This window comes from Emys orbicularis, chromosome 7 (genome assembly GCF_028017835.1).
Source record: "Emys orbicularis isolate rEmyOrb1 chromosome 7, rEmyOrb1.hap1, whole genome shotgun sequence".
In the NCBI taxonomy this organism is placed as follows: Eukaryota; Metazoa; Chordata; order Testudines; family Emydidae; genus Emys; species Emys orbicularis.
In genome coordinates, this window is record NC_088689.1 from 76,421,733 (window position 1) to 76,439,769 (window position 18,037).

The following is an 18,037-nucleotide window of genomic DNA, read 5'->3' on the forward strand; positions in this document are numbered from 1 at the left end:
TCCACACACACACACACACACACACACACACACACACACACACACACACACAAGCCCCTAGCCAAAGTGCTCAGCGTGCTGTACAATATTTGTAAAAATATAACAGTAAAATCTTATAATAAAAAATAACTTTTAAAATTTGAAATGAATAAAATAGATTGAGTGGGTCACTTACAATAAAAAAAGTTGGGAGGAAATAAAATGGAGATGTCAAATTAACAAAAGCAATTCTTTTGGGTGGGAAGTTTTTAATTTGTGTTTGTGCAAAGAAGTGGATTGAGGTGGATGTTAAGGGGGAGCCAGTTCCGCACCTTAGGGATAATTTTAAAAAAGAAGAGAGTTATTAATAATTAGTTACCATTTCTGTGTATTTTAGTGAACAGACTGGCCCGCTCCAAGTACTGCTGAGCCGGGAGGTATCACTGGAACCCAACAGAGAAGTGGAATTCGGGTCCAGTTCTTTCTTCCACCCACCCGCTTCCTGCCATGAAGTGCATTCATCATTATATCCAGAGTCTTCCTCCCTACCCATTCCTGCAAGCAGTCCTCCAAATAGGATCTTTCATAACTTCCGGGCTACTTCTGCTGATTTCGATGGCCAAGCTCCCTCTTTTCCGTATGGGTGTGGGTTGGCTGAGAGACCCACAAAGACTGAGAATGATGCCCACCATGTTATGGAGCTTGATGGGGCCCCCGCCAAAGGGCTGAAAGACCATGACTGCAGCAGCAAATTAGAAGAAGTCCATGACATTACAGCTGTTCTCACACCTCAGCACAAAATTAAATTTAATACAGTCAACTCTGGGTCTTTGCCTACACTAGTCCCCTGTCCCCATCCAGCGCAAGCATCATCTCCCAATAAAAGCGGTCTGCATAGTCCTTGCTTCAGTCTGTCAAACTCTCCAGTGCCCACTAGCATTGATCAGGTAGGGGGCTATCATTCCATGATCTCTGCTGCTTCATTCCTGTCACTTCAGTGCCCCCTGGCTCCCTTACAAACAGCAAACAGGTACCCTAGAACAAACAGCCGTGAAACTTTACTGCTCCCACAGGATGACTTCAGCAACGTGGAGACTTGCAAATCTAAGACCCATAGCTCAAAGGGGCATGTTCGTTCCCTTGCAGAGCAGTTTCAGAGACTGCATGGAGTCTCCAAGAAAGAAGGTGCACATGAGAAAGGGTGGACTGCTGCAGTCTGTCAGGATGAGAAGTCTCCAAGGCTGATACAGGAGTCATTCATTAATTCTTCAACCTCAGGCTACAGGCAATTAATTCCTCAAAGTCAAGAAAACAGAACCCAGTCTTCCGAAAAGTTGCATTCATCCTTAGATGTTAGGGATGGGTTTGCTTCCATGGAGGGTTTTAGCACTCAACTCATTACCTCTAAGAGTCCTGGATCGCACAGTGAAGACCAGTGTAGAAGAGGTGAACAGAATGTAGCTGGCCCTGCACTCTCCCAGGAAAGGCACACTCATGAGAGAGGTGTGAGACAGGTGGATGATGGAACTGCCACTGGTATGGGTGCTTCTATGCCTGTGGACCGCTGGGTGGACAATGTCACCAGGTATTACAGTTCTCAACTGGACTGTAAAAATACAGAATGGCTTCCTGTGCCAGGGAGGAATCCACCCCTTTCTGATCACAGAACAGTCAGACATGACCTGAATGGGACCCCAGTGCAGTTTCACCCACAGTGGAATCAAGACACAGAGCAGGAGATCTCTGAGTTGGAGTACCTCTATCAGGCTAGCCTAGCTGGTAGGCCTGTGTTGGGAAGACTGGACAATTCCAGGCACCCATCGAGCAAGCCAGGTGAGAATTCTGGAACTGTGTTACATCTGGGTAATGTTTAATCCCCAAGCAAGACTTGGACCTTGCCTATACACAGACTTCCACCAGTTTAACTAAAGGTGTGTTTTTAAACTGATTTACTGAAAGAGGTGCGTGTTTGTGTGCAGATATTCTTATTTCACTTTGAGAATGGCTTATTTTGCTTTATTTTATTTTGCTTTATCTTACTAAAAATAATTCCCTTTTAAACTGAAATAAGAATATCTGCAGAGAAACTTGCACCTATTTAACTACATTTGTTTAAAAACATACCTTTAGTTAAAACAGTGGAGGTTTGTGTGTAGACAAAACCTTGGCTTGAATGAGAAGAGTTCAGATTTGAACTATATGGCAAATCAGGATGAAGGAGGGACAGATTTCTGGCATGCTTTGTAAGGTGCCATATTAATGCACCTAAAGTGGGCAAGAATGAAAAGTGTTTACACCCTCGAGTATTATATTTGTGTTGCTTATGTATATGTAGACAGTACATCACATCTGGTTAAAACCATTCACGAAAGAATGGTTATTGACTAAAAATTTCACACTATAGAATTTGTATCAATGGATATAAAACAGTCATACAAAAATGTTGATTGTTCATATTTTATACCTTTTTTCCTCAAAGTACCCTCTGCACATTCCTACTTGTGGGATCACGGCATCTGTGTCTCAAGCTCTTGGAATCTTCTAGTGAGCAATGTCCATTTGAGCCACTTACTCTTCCCTCCCTAGGTAGGGTTTCAAGGGTGTAAAAAGGGGAGTGATCCCAACCACCCTTCACTTCCTTCTAATCCCCAAAGGTCCAATGAGCTCAGATTGCATTCAGTGTCCTCGATGCATCCCTCAATGTGTTTTTTTTTCTTCTGCCCTTCAGGGACTATATTTTTTTATTTTTGTAGTTTGTCAGTTAGGTAATTAGCTTTTCTTAAGAAAGAGAAGAAAAAGAAGTGGAGAGAAGGATGACAATATGACACAGGTGTTGTCTAGACCTGTAAAAATGATAGAGACACTTCATCTGACAGAGAGACTCTTCAGGCCTTGTTGACTAAATCTGTCTATCTGGAAGTCCAGCATCAAGTCTGGAGATAACCCTCACCAGAATGGTCCTGTGCCTGGTGCAAGTGGAATGAAAGTCCTTGGATCAATCTTGGTTGACCAAATCCTGTTCTAAGGATCCAGCACTGTTAACTCTGGAGATCCACTTGATAAAGTAGTTCAGTTTCCCCAGATCTTTCCAAGTTTGACTAAGTCCAGTGCTGAGGACCTGCCACCTTCACCTCTTGGAAACCACTTAGAATAGTGGTTATGTGCCCAACGTGATCTGCACTGAGCACCCCAGATCTCAATGCCTTGATCTAGTCTGGTTCTGAGAACCTGGCATCATTGATTCTGCTCTTAGTATGAAGTTCCTGGATCAATCTGAGTTGACTAATGGTTCAGCACCTCTGATACTGGAAAATCACTTGCTAAAGTGTTTGTGTTACATATGAGTGGCACTGAGGTCTATGGATTGACCAGTTTGACCAACTTCAATGCCTAGGGTAGGGCACCATTGACTGTGAGCTTAGCATAATTGGAACCAAGCTCTCTGGATTGACGAAGTCTAGTGCTGTCAACTGCAGTTTCAAAAGGACCAGAATCTCATCCTAATTTGGGGTCTGGCCACTGTAACATACCTAGGGTACAATCCATTCTAATAAGTAACTGTCACTCCTCCCCTCTAACCTGGGCTGCCCTTTACATGGCTTTGCTATTGTAGCCTCCAGTCTGGACTGCTCACAAACAGCCTCCACCATGCAAGTCACTCTCAGCTATATCTGTGTGTGTGCTGCAGCCAGCCAGCCACACCTTGGCTCTTACCAGCCTTGGTTATACTGCAGGGTGACCCCAGCACTCTCCAAGTCTTAGGTTTTCCACCAGAAATGTAGGTCCTGTACTGCCTAGCCCTCTCCTGGACAGTACAAATTCATATAAAATCTGTATTTCTTTAATAGATATATGTACACTTTTTACCCCACATGGAGTTTCCAAGACACTTCCGTTTAAACACACTGGATTAAATAAAACATGTTTATTAACTACAAAGAGAGAGATTTTAAGTGAATACAAGTAATGCGGCATAAAAGTCAGAAATGGTTACAAGAAAAATAAAGATAAAATACAACTAGTGCCTAACTTAACAAACTATGTTAAATTCAAAGCAAAGTTTTTCTCACCACATGCTCTCAACAGTCTTACTGGCCAAACTTCTTAGGCCAGGATCCCTTCTTCTGGGGGGAGAGATAGCTCAGTGGTTTGAGCATTGGCCTGCTAAACCCAGGGTTGTGAGTTCAGTCCTTGAAGGGGCAATTTGGGGGACCTGTCTGGGGATTGGTCCTGCTTTGAGCAGGCGGTTGGACTAGATAACCTCCTGAGGTCCCTTCCAACCCTGATATTCTATGATTCTGTTTAATGGCTGCTTCTTTTGGCCATGTCTACACTAGAGAGCTTACAGTGGTACAGCTCTACTAATGCAGCTGTGCTGCTGTAAGATCTCCCTTGTGGCTACTCTATGCTGACGTGAGAAAGCTCTCCCATCAACATAATTAAACCACCCCCAACAAGCAGCAGAAGCCGCTCCAGCCAAGTGTCCACACCATAGCACTGTCCACACTAGCGCTTCTGTCAGTGTAACTTATGTTGCTCAGGGGTGTGTTTTTTCACACCCCTGAGTGACATAAGTTATACCAACAAATGTGCTAGTGTAGACATAGCTTAGGTCCTTTCTCATGCAGTAAATCAATGGATAGAGAGAGAGGAGGAGGGGATGCCTTGGGGTGTCTGCCCCTTCTTTTTAGAGTCCTGTCCCTCCTTTGAGAAGCATTCCTTACTTCCAGCTGGGAGTAAGGTGATAGGCAGTCTGTGTGAAAGGAATCTTCATGCTGTTTTTTTGCTAAGATGTAGGTTTTTGCTCCTGCCTCTTTCCTGCCAAAGAACGACTACTTAGCAGGTAATGGCCCATCTGCCTTGTTTACAGCTGGCTGAGGTGTCCGTTTGCCCTTTGTCTCTGAGGAACTGGTTTGGCCATTCCCCAAACTTCCCTGGAAAACATACTTTTAGTCATGATCTGAGCTTATGTTTATAACGTCACATATAACGCTGCTACATTCATTTTGCCATGATATTACTGATCAGCAAATTATGAGTTTTTAAATGACACCTCACAAGGCATCTGGCTTTTGGTGACTCTCTGGATTACCAAATTGCTGCTACAACTAGCTTCCAATTCAAAATCAGAAGGGGGACTCTTCAGCGTCCCGGTCCAGAGTGGCTCTGGTATGGAGGGGGCACCTATCTAAGGAGTCCTTGGGAGCAGCACAGGGACTTTGTCAGCACCAGTCCAGAGTCTGGAATTGGCTAGTTACCACTGTTGCTATGCCTGTGATTCTGAGTCTTTCCTTTGGGCCAGACACCTCTGAGAGCTTTCATGCTTTGCCTTTACTGAGCACTTCTTTTGTTTTGATGGAGCAGTTGTGCTTGGCACTTGAGAGCCTCAGTGAGAGGGCACTACCAATAAAGCTGTACCATACATGGCTTTGGCCTCTCTGTGGCACAAAGGGTTTTCACCAGTTGCCTGACTATCCTAATTATTTTTCTCAGATGTTAGGGAATCCATGTATATAGCTAGAGTTTGGCCCTCAGGAAACATGCATGTTGTTCCAGTCCTTGGAATTTGCTATAAATATTTCCCTTTCATCCCTCCACAAAAGGTGGGGTCATTGGAGCCCTCCTTAGACTCCAAACCTGCAACTTCCCTGCGTGAGTACAGATTCCTTACCAGTGCACCTTCTTGATGCAATGAACACCTCAGCCACAACGTCTCAGGACATACAAGATGCTTACCTGTGAAAGACAAAAGAGCTCCCTTATCATTTGCAGTGATACTCAACTTGTTTTTCATACTCTCCAGGATGTCAGGCTCCACATCAGTTTATTGGAGCTAAGCCCTGTGATTAAATCCAAATCTGTCCCAATTCTGATGGACAACACCACACTAATGTATTACAGCAATTGACAAATGATGGCTTGAGAATGCAGCGGCCGTCTTTCCATGGCAGATGAGGAATTGGTTAAAACCCTTCTGTTCTCCAAGTACAACTAACAATTAACTGGAAAAAATTCATCAGAGCAACACAAAATGAAGTGGACTTGGGACAGCCCTCCCTTGCTTTTAACTTGGACTATCTTAAGGTGCATTTTTGTTGTTGTGTGAGCTTTCCACTCTCTGGGGCACAGAACATCAATTTTTGCTCACTCTCCAATAACCAAATTAATGAAGTGGTTGCTCTGTATACCATTGGGGCTGCTTGTGGTAGTTGCTTTGCCACAATGGCCGTGGCAAAGGAGACTGGATTTTCCATTGCTGAGGGTGCGGTGGTGAGACAGGTACATTTGAGCTGCTCCATGCATATTTCCTTCCTTCCAGCCCAGAAAATAAACAAGATACAGATCTAAAGGACTAATTGTCCATACACCATATTCTATTCAGAAAATTAATTATCTGCTGCATCCTCTCCCTTAATCCTGACTATGATGGTCTCCTGTGTCCATCCTAAGTAAGCCATTACTTTCCCAAGCTTAATTCACATCCAGGAACTCCGATTCCATACTTTGGATATTCATGGATCTTAGATATGGTCCTCTTAGACAATGATTGCATTTTCAAGGGCCCTCCCAAAACTAAGGACATATGGGATGTAATTACTAAAAGATGTAGCCAATTGTTTGACTACACTCATGGCTTTTTCTTTAAAATGTTCAAGAGATCAAATAACCAAGCTTAGCCAAATTTATTGTCTTAAGACATAACAGTACAGTATGAAAAGGAAACATAAATACCCCCCTTCTGTGGAGCAAATTCTTGCAGCATGCTCACTTTATGCAGAAGGTGTACTTCAAAGATATGTATTTCAGCTAGTAGTATTTATAGTATGATTTTACAAGTTAAAAAACTCTTTACACACAAAATTTTAGTTTTAGTTTAAAATTTGTAAAAAGTTTGTGCCAGCTTTGTCCTTGGTACTTGTCTATAGTTTCCCATATCGAGTGTTGAATACTACATTCCGCGTGTTGATGAGCTATGAAAGTATTCCCTATCTGTACTTGGTCAAAGCCAAAGATGCATGAATGCTATTTTCTAATGCAGCGGTTCTCAAACTTTAATAACCCGAGGACCCCCATTTTGATTTAAAATTTTTCACGGACCCCCAGACCTCCCTGCTCATCCCCAAGGCCCCATCCCTACCCAACCTCTTTCCGTCCCCACTCCACCCCTGTCCCTCCTCTTCCCCACCTCTTTCCTCTCCCAAGCACGCCCCATCCCCGCTCTTCCCCCTCCCTCCCAGTGCCTCCTGCACGCCGCTGAACAGCTGTTCCCCGGTGTGCAGGAGAGAGGGGGAGGAGTTGATCAGCAGGGCTGACAGCCCCAGACATAATTCCACCCCATCCCCACTCCTCCCCCTTCCTCCCAGCACTGCCTGCATGCTGGGGAATAGCTGTTCCCTGGCGTGCAGGAGGCGCTGGGAGGGAGGGGGAGGAGTTGATCAGTGGGGCCCGCAGACCCCCTGGAGTACCCTCGCAGACCCCCAGTGGTCCACGGACCCCAGTTTGAGAAACGCTGTTCTAATGCCAAAGCTGACTTCAGCTTTGCAAAGAAATTGTGGGATGCTTGATATGGGTGAACAGAATTTTGGGAAGAGCATAATAAATTCACTTAACATAACTTCCCAACACCTATATATATATATATATATATATATATATATAGTGTTGTTTTATTAATACCATACCTATTAATGTGGTGTATACTATGCTTAACTTTTATATAGTGGCTAACAGATGGGACTGGGGATCTTTCCATCAAAGCTCAAAGGTTGCCCGAATGCATTAGTTTGTGTATGACCATTGTTATGACAAGACTGGTGTTCAGCCACCTAAAGGTATTAAAATATACTCAGGGTACGTCTACATTACCCTCCGGATCGGCGGGTAGTGATCAATCTATCGGGGATCGATTTATTGCGTCTAGTGTAGATGTGATAAATTGATCCCCGATAGCTCTGCCGTTGACTCCTGTACTCTATCGCGGCGAGAGGCGGAAGCGGAGTCAACGGGGGAGCGGCGGCAGTCGACCCCGCACCGTGAGGACGTGAGGTAAGTCGACCTAAGATGCGTCGACTTCAGCTACACTATTCTCGTAGCTGAAGTTGCATATCTTAGGTCGATCTCTCCCTCCCCTCCCCAGTATAGACCAGGCCTCAGCTAGGCCTAATGTGGTTTCCATAGCTTGTCTTTGTGTCATCTTAGTCAGTTTGGAAGGCTGCTACTTGAAGCTCTACATATGCTTTCAGGTGTCTTTTTTCAATTGTAGCCTGTTTGGGGAGAGTAAAAGGTTGTAGTCACTCATGACGTGGCACTCATTTTTGGCAATTTTGCAGTCCTTATTAATCTAGAACTCTTCAGTCCTCCTTCCTCGAGCTGGTACTGCTCACTAAACTCCCACAAATAAGAATGTGCAGAGACCACTTGAAAAAATGAAGGTTACTTATTAGTAACAGGAGTTCTTTGAGTTGAGCCTCTGCACGTTCATACTCCTTCACTCACCTTCCCCATTTCTTTGGGGTCTTCACAATTCCTGAATTAGCAGAAGGAACTGAGGAGCGATTGGGGCTGCTACTCCTTTTAAACCTGTAGAACCCTGCACGAGGGCAAAGGAAGGGGAATGAATAGCCCCAATGGACACTCTTGACTAGAGATTCTGAGATCTTGTGATCAGACACATTGATCCTGTAAGTGTGGATGTGCAGGGGCTTGTCTCAGAGAACTCCGATTACTGGTAAGTAACCTTCATTTATGTATATAGATATTCACTTTCTGTTTGAGCCAGGTCTGTTCCACAGGTGCAGAGTCAGATCTTGAGTTTAATCTCACTTCTTTATTTCCCTCCACAGTCTCTGAAAACATAACTGTGAGGAAGTTGCACACTGTAGCCGGCATGGGTCTCTCGAAAACGCCAACAGCAGAGATTGAGCACAATCTCTATGGAGCCATTGTCTCTCCTGTCTCCAAGGTAGCGCACCTAGAAGGTTGTGTGGTTGTGGGGGAATTGGACATTCTAGCAGCAAGAAAAGTGGGGAAAATTCCATATGAGAGGCAGTGGGGTCACTCATATTGAACTTTAAAGAGATAATTTTATGTAGTCCTACTTGGGATTGAGCACTAAGAAAGTGGGTGACTTGGGGTCAGTGTTACACTCTAAATGGTGACCTCTTCAGGGATATGTGGCCTCACAGTTTCAGAGTTAGTACCTCTGATTATACTGTAATGGACTCTAGGGAACCATTTTGCATTGCAAGGAGATAGGCTGGATGACCTGACATATTTTCCATTGCTAACTCCTAGGAACTGCCTCTTCATATTATATCAACTGCTTTGACACTGTCTCCTTTATTGGATCATGTCATCTTGCATGTTTTGAAAGTAGAGGGTTTAACATAGTATAATGTACAAATAATAGCTGACCTCTAATGTTCCTTGGTCCACTCTGAGTAAGAGAAGGTAGCAGTACCTGCACTACAATTTGTCTTGTGCTGCTGTTTCCAGAACCTTCAGAGCACATGTTCTAACTCACTTGAATACTGCTCAGTTTTCATACTCTACAGCTTTTCTAAGAGAAGCCAGTTAAATAATTAGCTGTAATATTTTGGTACCTATATCTGAAAGTGTCAGGGCACCTCAAAAAAAAAAAAAAAGACTGAAAATGCAGTTTTCGCAAATAGAGGAACCTGCTTATCAAGCTGAGAGCAGAAGGAAAGAGGTAAAAAGAACCAACATTTCCCACTCCAACATAGAATAAACCACTTGCTAGCCACCACCAGAGATGGAAGGAAGCAAATAATCATAGTGAGAAGAGTTGTGAGAAGGCTCCCACACTCTTCAGATTATATTTTGGGATAGTCATCAATTCCAGCCCTGCTTATCTCAGCTGCTATAATGGAGCACAAGGCAGCAAGCAGTCCCTTGGGTAGACTCATCCCATTAAGGCTTTAAATCCTGTCTTTAAGAAATTATAAAACATAGAATCTCAGTTAAACGTGTCTGCCAATGTACATAATAAGGTGAAAAACTGATTGTGAGAATACTATTTTTATTAATGAGACTCTAACAGACTCAATTGCTTTATGCTCTTGGGTTAGACTTGAATGAGAGACTTCAGAAAATACTCCTGATGCTGAGGGCATTCTGCACCAAAAAATTAAAAATTCTGTGTACAATATTTTTAAATTCTGCAAGTTTTATTTGTCAGTAAATAAATGCAGAGGTTCCAGCATGGCAGTGGGGAGCACAGGCCACTGGCTGCACGAATGTGGGAAATCATCCTGCAGCTCCCCTCCCCCAGGACACAGACTCAGCGGTGAGGCTGCACCCAACCCTGACACAGCACAAAGCCTGGGCCTGCCCCTCTGCAGCAGGTGCACCAGGTGTGGGGCAGACAGGCTCAACCAGGCAGGATCCAAATGTGGAGGGTCTCAGTGTGGGGGGATCCAGGTGTGGGGTGAGAAGATTCTGTGTGGGACAATCTGGGTGCAGGCAGCTCAATGGGGGGGGTCTAGGTGTGGGGGGATCTGGATGCACAGAGGCTCGTTGGAGGGGTTCCAGGTGCAGGAGCAATGGGACTCTGCAGGGGCTTCCAGGTGAAGGTGGTTGGGGCTCAGCGGAGGGGTCTGGATGTGGGGGTCTCAGCGGGGGGGGTTCGGGTGCTGGGAGAGTGGGGCTTGGTGGGGTGGGTGTCTGGGTGCAGCTAGTTGGAGGTCAGTGGCATGGGGGTCTGGATGTGGGGGCTCAGGGTGGCGCAGAGGGTGGGGCATCATGGTGGGGTTTGAGTGCAGGGAGCTCGGTGCAGGGGTGGGCATCTGGAGGCAGGGAGTCTGATTGCAGGGGGGACTCCAGCTGCAGGGGTTGAGGTTCAGTGGGGTGAGGTTCAGGTATGGAGGACTAGGGGGGTTCTGGATGTACGAGTGAGGCTTGGCAGGGGTGTCTGAGTATGGGAGGTCCGGATGCACGGGGGCTGGCTGGATGGTGGAGCCAGCCCCCCACACAGTGACCCCTCCCCCCACAACTCAGGAGCAATGCGGGAGGAAGCAGGGGAGGATGCTGAGCTTCCTGCAGCTGGGGGAGGTTTCTGGGGGTGGGTCTGACACAGCCCCAGTCACTCCTTGCAGGGGAAGAGGAAGTCCAGTTCTTTCCTGCCTCCAGCCCAGCTGGGACTAGTAGCTGATCCCAACTCAGGGTAGGAGCCACTGGCTGGGGTGTCCCCAGCCCCACGATGATTTACCTCTCTGCCAGCTGCTATGAGTGCTTGAAACAATGTACCTGCACTGCTAGGGAATGGTGCACAACTGCTCTTGCAGCTTCCCTGTCAGAAAGTCATTTTTCTGCGGGGAAGCAAAGAAATCTGGGGGGGGGGGGGCATTAATTTTGCACACGCGCAATGGTGCAGAATTCCCCCAGGAATAAGAAAAGGAAGGATTAATGTATTTCACTAAATCCATCTATTCTTATCAACTTCTTCTCCTGAATCATTGTGCAATGCAATTTTCCCTGGAGAGATCTTTCTGAATGTGGTAACGTTGTCTGCAGGTTGCATATGCCAGAGGCCATAGCAGGGAGCCAGAAGAGGAGATGTACAGTGCAGAGAATTTCCGTCGCATTGCTCGCAGTCTCAGTGGGACAGTCATCACAAACAGGGAAGAGACTCTGGTCTCCTCTCATAGTTTTGTAAGTAAAATGAACCTCAGCATTGCAGAGATGACTGCTTGGGATAGAGTTGGGGGCTACTTTTCCTCCTACTTTCCCTCATCAACTCCACTACAAGTAGTAAACAGAAAAGGCGCGCAATTGAACAGCATTGATACCAGTTCAGAAGGATGAACATTGGTTCCAGTGAATCATTCCCTTTTTTCTCTGTTGGATGGAGAAGTCAGCTTTTATTTTACAGCAACCAAGTTATCTGCTTTTAGAGTCACCACACCTAGAATTGTGCCAAGCAAAGCTTGTGTATGTGTGCTAACAGGGCTAACCCTGGTAAAGGGACACAGTCAATCTGAAGTTTATCTTTTTCAATATTGATTAACTTAAAAATTCCAGTTTTTAATAGAGCCCCCATAACAACATGGGCTGTGATTTAACAAAAGAATTCTTTAACAGTATATATAAGGAAATTTTTGCTTCCTTGTTAGTGTTTATAAGGCATACCTTCCTCAAGAAATAGTGGTTATACACAAAGCGCTGCACAAAGTAAACAAGTTAAAAACAGAGAGAAACTGTTTTTCTCCATCATCTTTGTTAGTACTCTCAGGTTAGGTGTAACAAATCTGAAACTTGAAAAATGTACAGTATTTTCAGGCAGAAATTAAGGTTTTTTTTCAAGTTGATTGTGTCCTTTCATCTGATTAAGTAAAGTTCAGTTACTCTAACACCATTTCTTGTTTAACTTTTTTAAACCATGCCTGCCTATATTTCATTTCTGAACAAATTCTAGTGGAACTGGATGTAAAGTGAGGTGGGTGTTGGCTTGCTGACCCTCCTGCTCAAAGGGCAGGGAAAGTATTTTCCCTTGGTCAACATGGTTATTAATGGAATGAAGACTGTTGCTGGGTCTAATTGCACCAAATAATGTTCCCCTTTCAGAGTTCCCCCAAATTCATTTAATTGAAAAGCAGGGATTTTTATTGAACTGTAAGTCTGAGAAAAGCAGGAACAGATTGCTGTCAGTGTTTACCTGTGTGATTTCTTTGAGGAGGGGAAACACTTAACTAAAATTTGTTTTCAAATCAATTTAATTAAACCAGTACAACTCTCATTTGTAGGTAGGGCCTTAGCCCAATCTTGCATTGATGCAAAAGCTCAAACTCCACTACCATATCAGAAAGTTGTGCTCAAAAATTTTTACTGATAGGGGTGCGCGATCAAAAAAGTTTGGAGACCACTGCCCTACATCACTGTTTAGCTCTTAGTAAAGCGTGTTTAGCAAGGGAAAGGCTTCAGCAGTGTACATTTTCCTGGCATGTGTGGCCCAGTCCTTCAAAAGGTGATTTGGAAAGAGCAGATTGATTTTTTTTTTCTTGCACAAGATTACTGCTGTTATTCTGAGATGTGAGTATGATGGTGGGTTTTTTTCTGAGCAGGTATGTTGGGTTTTTTTCTTAGCTGTTTGGTTACCTTTCTGGGATGGGTTTTGTTACCTTGCATTTCTTTCTCTTTCATAGACAGATTCATGTACTTGTTCTGGTGACTCATCCCTCTCTCCTTCCTGGATCCCCACCATGTTTGCTTGATTGAACCCAGCTTTGTGTTTAATCATCATTTGTGGTTTCTTTCCTTTCTCATTTTGTCAAAAGGAAGCATCAAATGTGAGGAAAATGCCAAAGGAAACCACGCACCGTTCTTCCAGCTCCACTTCCCTCCCTTTTCCCCACGATCCTTCTGTGTTACCCTTTGATCCCCACCACTACCCAACCCAGAGGCAGAACCTGTCCCATGATGTACTGATGCCTAGCATGGTGGGCAAAGCACGTAGACCATCAGGTAATCACAGGATTCTTCACCCTCCTGCATGATCAGAAATGCTGTATGTGATTCTTTCCCTGCTGTTGCTGAAGTACAGGTCTTTGGATCTTGTCTGCCATAGTGATGGTTTTATCAACTGCCTGAATCCCTTCAGAAATTTGGAAGGATAAATTGCTTTTTTTTCTTTACTGTCCCTTCTACACTGCTTTAATGATGCTGTGCTATATGGATATAACATAAAGGGACAGTCTTTATGTTAGAGGTATGGCTGTTAATTAAATAGTTATGGTAATATTTTCATTACATATACACAGGAGGAGGTACCCGGCCAACAAAAGTGTCTGGCATAACCCAATGGAACTCTTTTTACTAATTTATATAGCATCTATAGCATCCTCTGGGGCACCTGGCATTGGCCACTGTCGGAAGACAGTTTACTGGCTAGATGGACCTTTGGTCTGACCCAGTATGGCCATTCTTATGTTCTTATAACACACCATTCCTATTAGGTCATTAGCTATATTATACTGTTTTTAACATTACAAGAAATGAAGCTATAAATGATGCACACATTCCTCAGAGATGACCCAAAGGTCCACCCATTTTTTTTGTACTTAACTGTGTTTGTGGGAGGGGTGCGAAGTGACTGCCTGAGGAGGAGCTGGTTATTAGTACTGTATTCCCTCAAAAATCACGTGTGTGAGAGATCTGTTGGAATTACAATCCCTGTTGGTGCTACAAATTCCTGCATGAGAGGCCACCATGAAAGTTATCCAGAAACCCCTAGAACATATGTCTTTAATTTTCTTGTTGGGCTCCTTCTCAGGTGACATTGAACATGTTACAAAAAGTGCTGACTATTTAGGAAATCTGGTGTCCCATTAGTGCGTGTGACAGCACCTGCAGAAAGACAGGTTGGAGCTCTTTTCTGGGGGTGGGTTGAGTTGCAGAAGGAAAGTGAATGCAAGGAGTGTGCTGCTTAGTTTTTACTCATTCTGAATCGTAGGTCAGTAAGTGCCCTGGTATACGGTTGCTTCAGTTTACCCATTCATATCAGCTGTGGGCCACAGTTAAAGAGGTTTTGAGAGGAAAATAAATTAAAATATAACTGACTGAACTCTCCCCACTGCTCCCCACAGGAGATCAGAAGAACGTCCAGAAACTTCTGGTTGTGCCTGACCGGGGTGAAACTTTCCGAGGTGAAGACCACCCAGGTATGGCACTGAGCTACAGGAGTCTCCCTTGCACACAGAAATGCTCTTCTTCCCAAGGTCAGGGGCCTCTTGTTGACCAGCATATGGGAGGTGGAGCATCAAGGATCTCTGGCCAATGGCTGCAGATGAACCACACTGCCAGACAAACAGCAACACTGCCAGACAAACGAACATTGCAGTTGGGATACACTGCCCAGCCAGACAAGGGGTTAGAGGAAAGCTTCCTTCAGCAGTCCTCCCGACACCAAATGCATGAGTCCTATGCCATCAATTGCAGGCCACATCCTAGCACAGACTACAGTACCTTCAGAGTACTACAGGGGCTTTCTTGGGACCCTGGTGCCTCTCACGGTTGCCCGGTGCCTCCCCCGTGTACTAAGGCCCCTGGACCAAGGAGAGTAGATATGCCCCCAGAAGAAGACTGGCGTCAGAACAGCTTTATCCCTCAGCCTGGTGGACGGAGAACATTGCCAGTGCACGTGGTGGATGGGACTTTTTCTTCTGCTTCTGAGGTGCACCAAAGGATGATGGCCCGAGCAGCAGCAGCTGCTGCTGCCACCCTGCAGAATAGTGGCTGGTGAGGTCTTGTTCCACTCAATGTGTTCCCAGCATTGATCAAACCCCCTTGTGAGCAGACTGTCTGAACTGTAGCTGTTGCTGAGGTGCAGTTAATAACAAGGCAGCTAACTCTTCAGTCAGTAGCTCTGCTAGTCTTGTCTTAAAATGTAGCTATATGGTATGTGGAAACTAATTGCACTGTATTTCTTTTCCTGTATTGCTGAATTGCTGTCTGTGGGGGGAGCTCTCGGCTATTCCGATCCCAGCTCCTCTCAGCAGTAAGCGCTATAGTCAATAATAGGTATAAGGGGCACTGGCTGTGGATAAGCTCACAGGTGCACGTTTATTTTGAAGAAAGATGTACCATTAACAAAAAGGACCACTTTTTAAAGGACTCAAGCATGAAACGTAGTTCTGCTAAATTCATTGCATACAAAGCCAATATGCTATTTCCCATTTGTTTTCTTCTCCGCCTCCCTCTTGTGTTATCTACTGGGGGAAAAACTGATCCACCTTCCAGGTTCCAGCAAATCTGGACACGGCAGGACTGGTGGTAAGTGAGGCAAACCCAACATTCAGTGTGCTGAGACTTCAAGCACAGGCCACAGCTGTAGTTGCTACTGTGAAGGGAGAGGGAGACATTGCCCCAGAGTAAACCAGAACTTTTCCCCACTTCCTTCAGGCAAACTAACAATGCTTCAAACAGAAACGACTGTTAATGCTGCACGCTTAATTACACCAATGTAAACACAGAATAAGTTTAGCTATTTTAGGGTCAAACATACTTGCTTTTGTAAGTATTTTTCAAATAAATCTATGAAATAGTTCTATTTAACTGCCTGTGTATGAATCATCTTCATTTTTTATTTGGTTTTACTCAGCAACTGGCCTGAAAGCTCTGATTTGTGTTTTTTTAATACTCTGGAATAATAAAAGCTACATATAAAGTTGTTTGCAGTGTTGTTGTAGCTGTGTTGATCTCAAAATATGAGACACACAAGATGAGTGAGGTAATATCTTTTTCCAGACCTGAAGAAGAGCTCTGTGTAGCTCAAAAGCCTGTCTCTTCCACCAATAAAAGAGATTACCTCACTCACCTTGTCTCTCTCATACATAAAGGTAGTTAGTTAATAATGGTAATTTATTAACAAATCGTTTATAAAGAAGCACTTGTAATTAGAGCAGAGGACTGCGTCAGGAATGCAGTATTCTGTTCCTGACCCTTCCAATTCCACTTGTTTGCTTTGTGGACTAGTTGCTTCGCCCCTCTGCACTTCACTTTCCCCTGTAAAATTGGGGTACCCTTCCTCTCTGGAAAAGTATTTTGAGATGTCTGGATGAGAAAAATGTTGGATATGTGCACATTAGTATTGTACATAGTCAAGCTCTTTTTAGTCTCCTACAAAAGGGTCATCTAGAAATGGTCGGTCTGTGTCACTGGCTCAACTGAGCCAGATGGTGTCTCATAGAGCGAGCTCACCTAGTTGTCAATAGTCCAACCAATGTCTAATTCAGGATGGCCTGCCCAGGCCTTACATTCACACAAAGGAAATCAAAAAGCTGGCACAGTGAGGTCAGCAACAGGCCCTGGCCAGGCCTGGATTTTTGAGAGCAGGGGTTCTCAAACTGGGGGTCGGGAGCCCTCAGGGGGTCACGAGGTTATTACATGGGGGGTCGCGAGCTGTCAGCCTCCACCCCAAACCCCGCTTTGCCTCCAGCATTTATAATAATGTTAAATATATAAAAAATGTTTATAATTGATAAGAGGGGGTCGCACTCAGAGGTTTGCTATGTGAAAGGGGTCACCAGTATGAAAGTTTGAGAACCACTGGGGTAGAGGGAAGAGCCTTCCTCCTTCTCTGGCTACACTCAGCAACTGCCATTTCATAGAGACAGCAGCCCTTTTTTTTAATTTGCCCTGCTGGGCCCATATTGGCTGTTTCCTGCTCTTAGCCCTTCTAACCATTGAAGGACCAAGTATTGTTGATTCCATCAGTGGTTGACCCAGGGAGGCCTTTCTGGGTAATCCGGGATGTCCAAAAATTACTGCCTTTCTCTTCCTATAGGGACACTTCCTATGGCAGGGTGCACCAAGGCAGCAGGGTCTCCAGCAGGAGGCAGCAAATGCCTGGTGCATCCTGTCACATAACTTCCCTGGCAGAATGGGCCTGGGGGTTTCGTCTTCACATCACAAATTTTAATATCTCCTCCTGCCCGGGAAAAGAAATCTGCATTCTCATGCTGTAGTACTAGGGAAGCACAGAGATCCAGCGCTGAGTATCACCTTGTGTCCTTCGTTGCCTGCATCCACTGTAATAAGGGAGTATGATCCATTATTACATAAAACAGGACTCCTGCTGTCATCACAGCCCACCTTATAGCCCAGCATTCTTTCTCTATGGGGGAGTCTTTTTTGTGTCTCGCTTTTGGAATTTTCTGCTCAAATAAAGAATTGGGTGCTCCATTCCTTGGACGTTTTGTGATGATACAGCTCCTAGGCCCACTCAATGCATTGGTTTGCAGAATAAATGGTAACGAGAAATCTCTGGGCCACTGCAAAATGTCCCTGATCTTTTGAAAGATTTCCTCACACTGCCTTATCCGCTGCTTCAGTGCTGTCTCTTTGTGAGGTCCGTCAAAGGTGAAGAGTGGGGTATCAAATGGCAGTAATAGCTCACTAAGCCTAGGAACACTCACACTCGATGAAGTGGGTTTTAGCCCACGAAAGCTTATGCTCAAATAAATTTGTTAGTCTCTAAGGGGCCACAAATACTCCTGTTCTTTTTGCTGATACAGACTAACACAGCTACCACTCTGAATCCTGT

General features: G+C 44.7%; 1 protein-coding gene across 1 annotated transcript in view; it reads left to right on the forward strand.

Annotated features, from left to right (window-relative positions):
- Nucleotides 1–15,235, forward strand: part of USP54 (ubiquitin specific peptidase 54) — a 125,323-nt gene extending 110,088 nt beyond the window's left edge. The window contains exons 18-22 of the mRNA XM_065407975.1: nucleotides 377–1,812; nucleotides 8,823–8,941; nucleotides 11,512–11,649; nucleotides 13,272–13,458; nucleotides 14,580–15,235. Of these exons, the coding sequence (XP_065264047.1) occupies nucleotides 377–1,812; nucleotides 8,823–8,941; nucleotides 11,512–11,649; nucleotides 13,272–13,458; nucleotides 14,580–15,235 (2,536 nt within the window). The remainder of the gene's footprint in view (nucleotides 1–376; nucleotides 1,813–8,822; nucleotides 8,942–11,511; nucleotides 11,650–13,271; nucleotides 13,459–14,579) is intronic.
- Nucleotides 15,236–18,037: the final 2,802 nt, after the last annotated feature.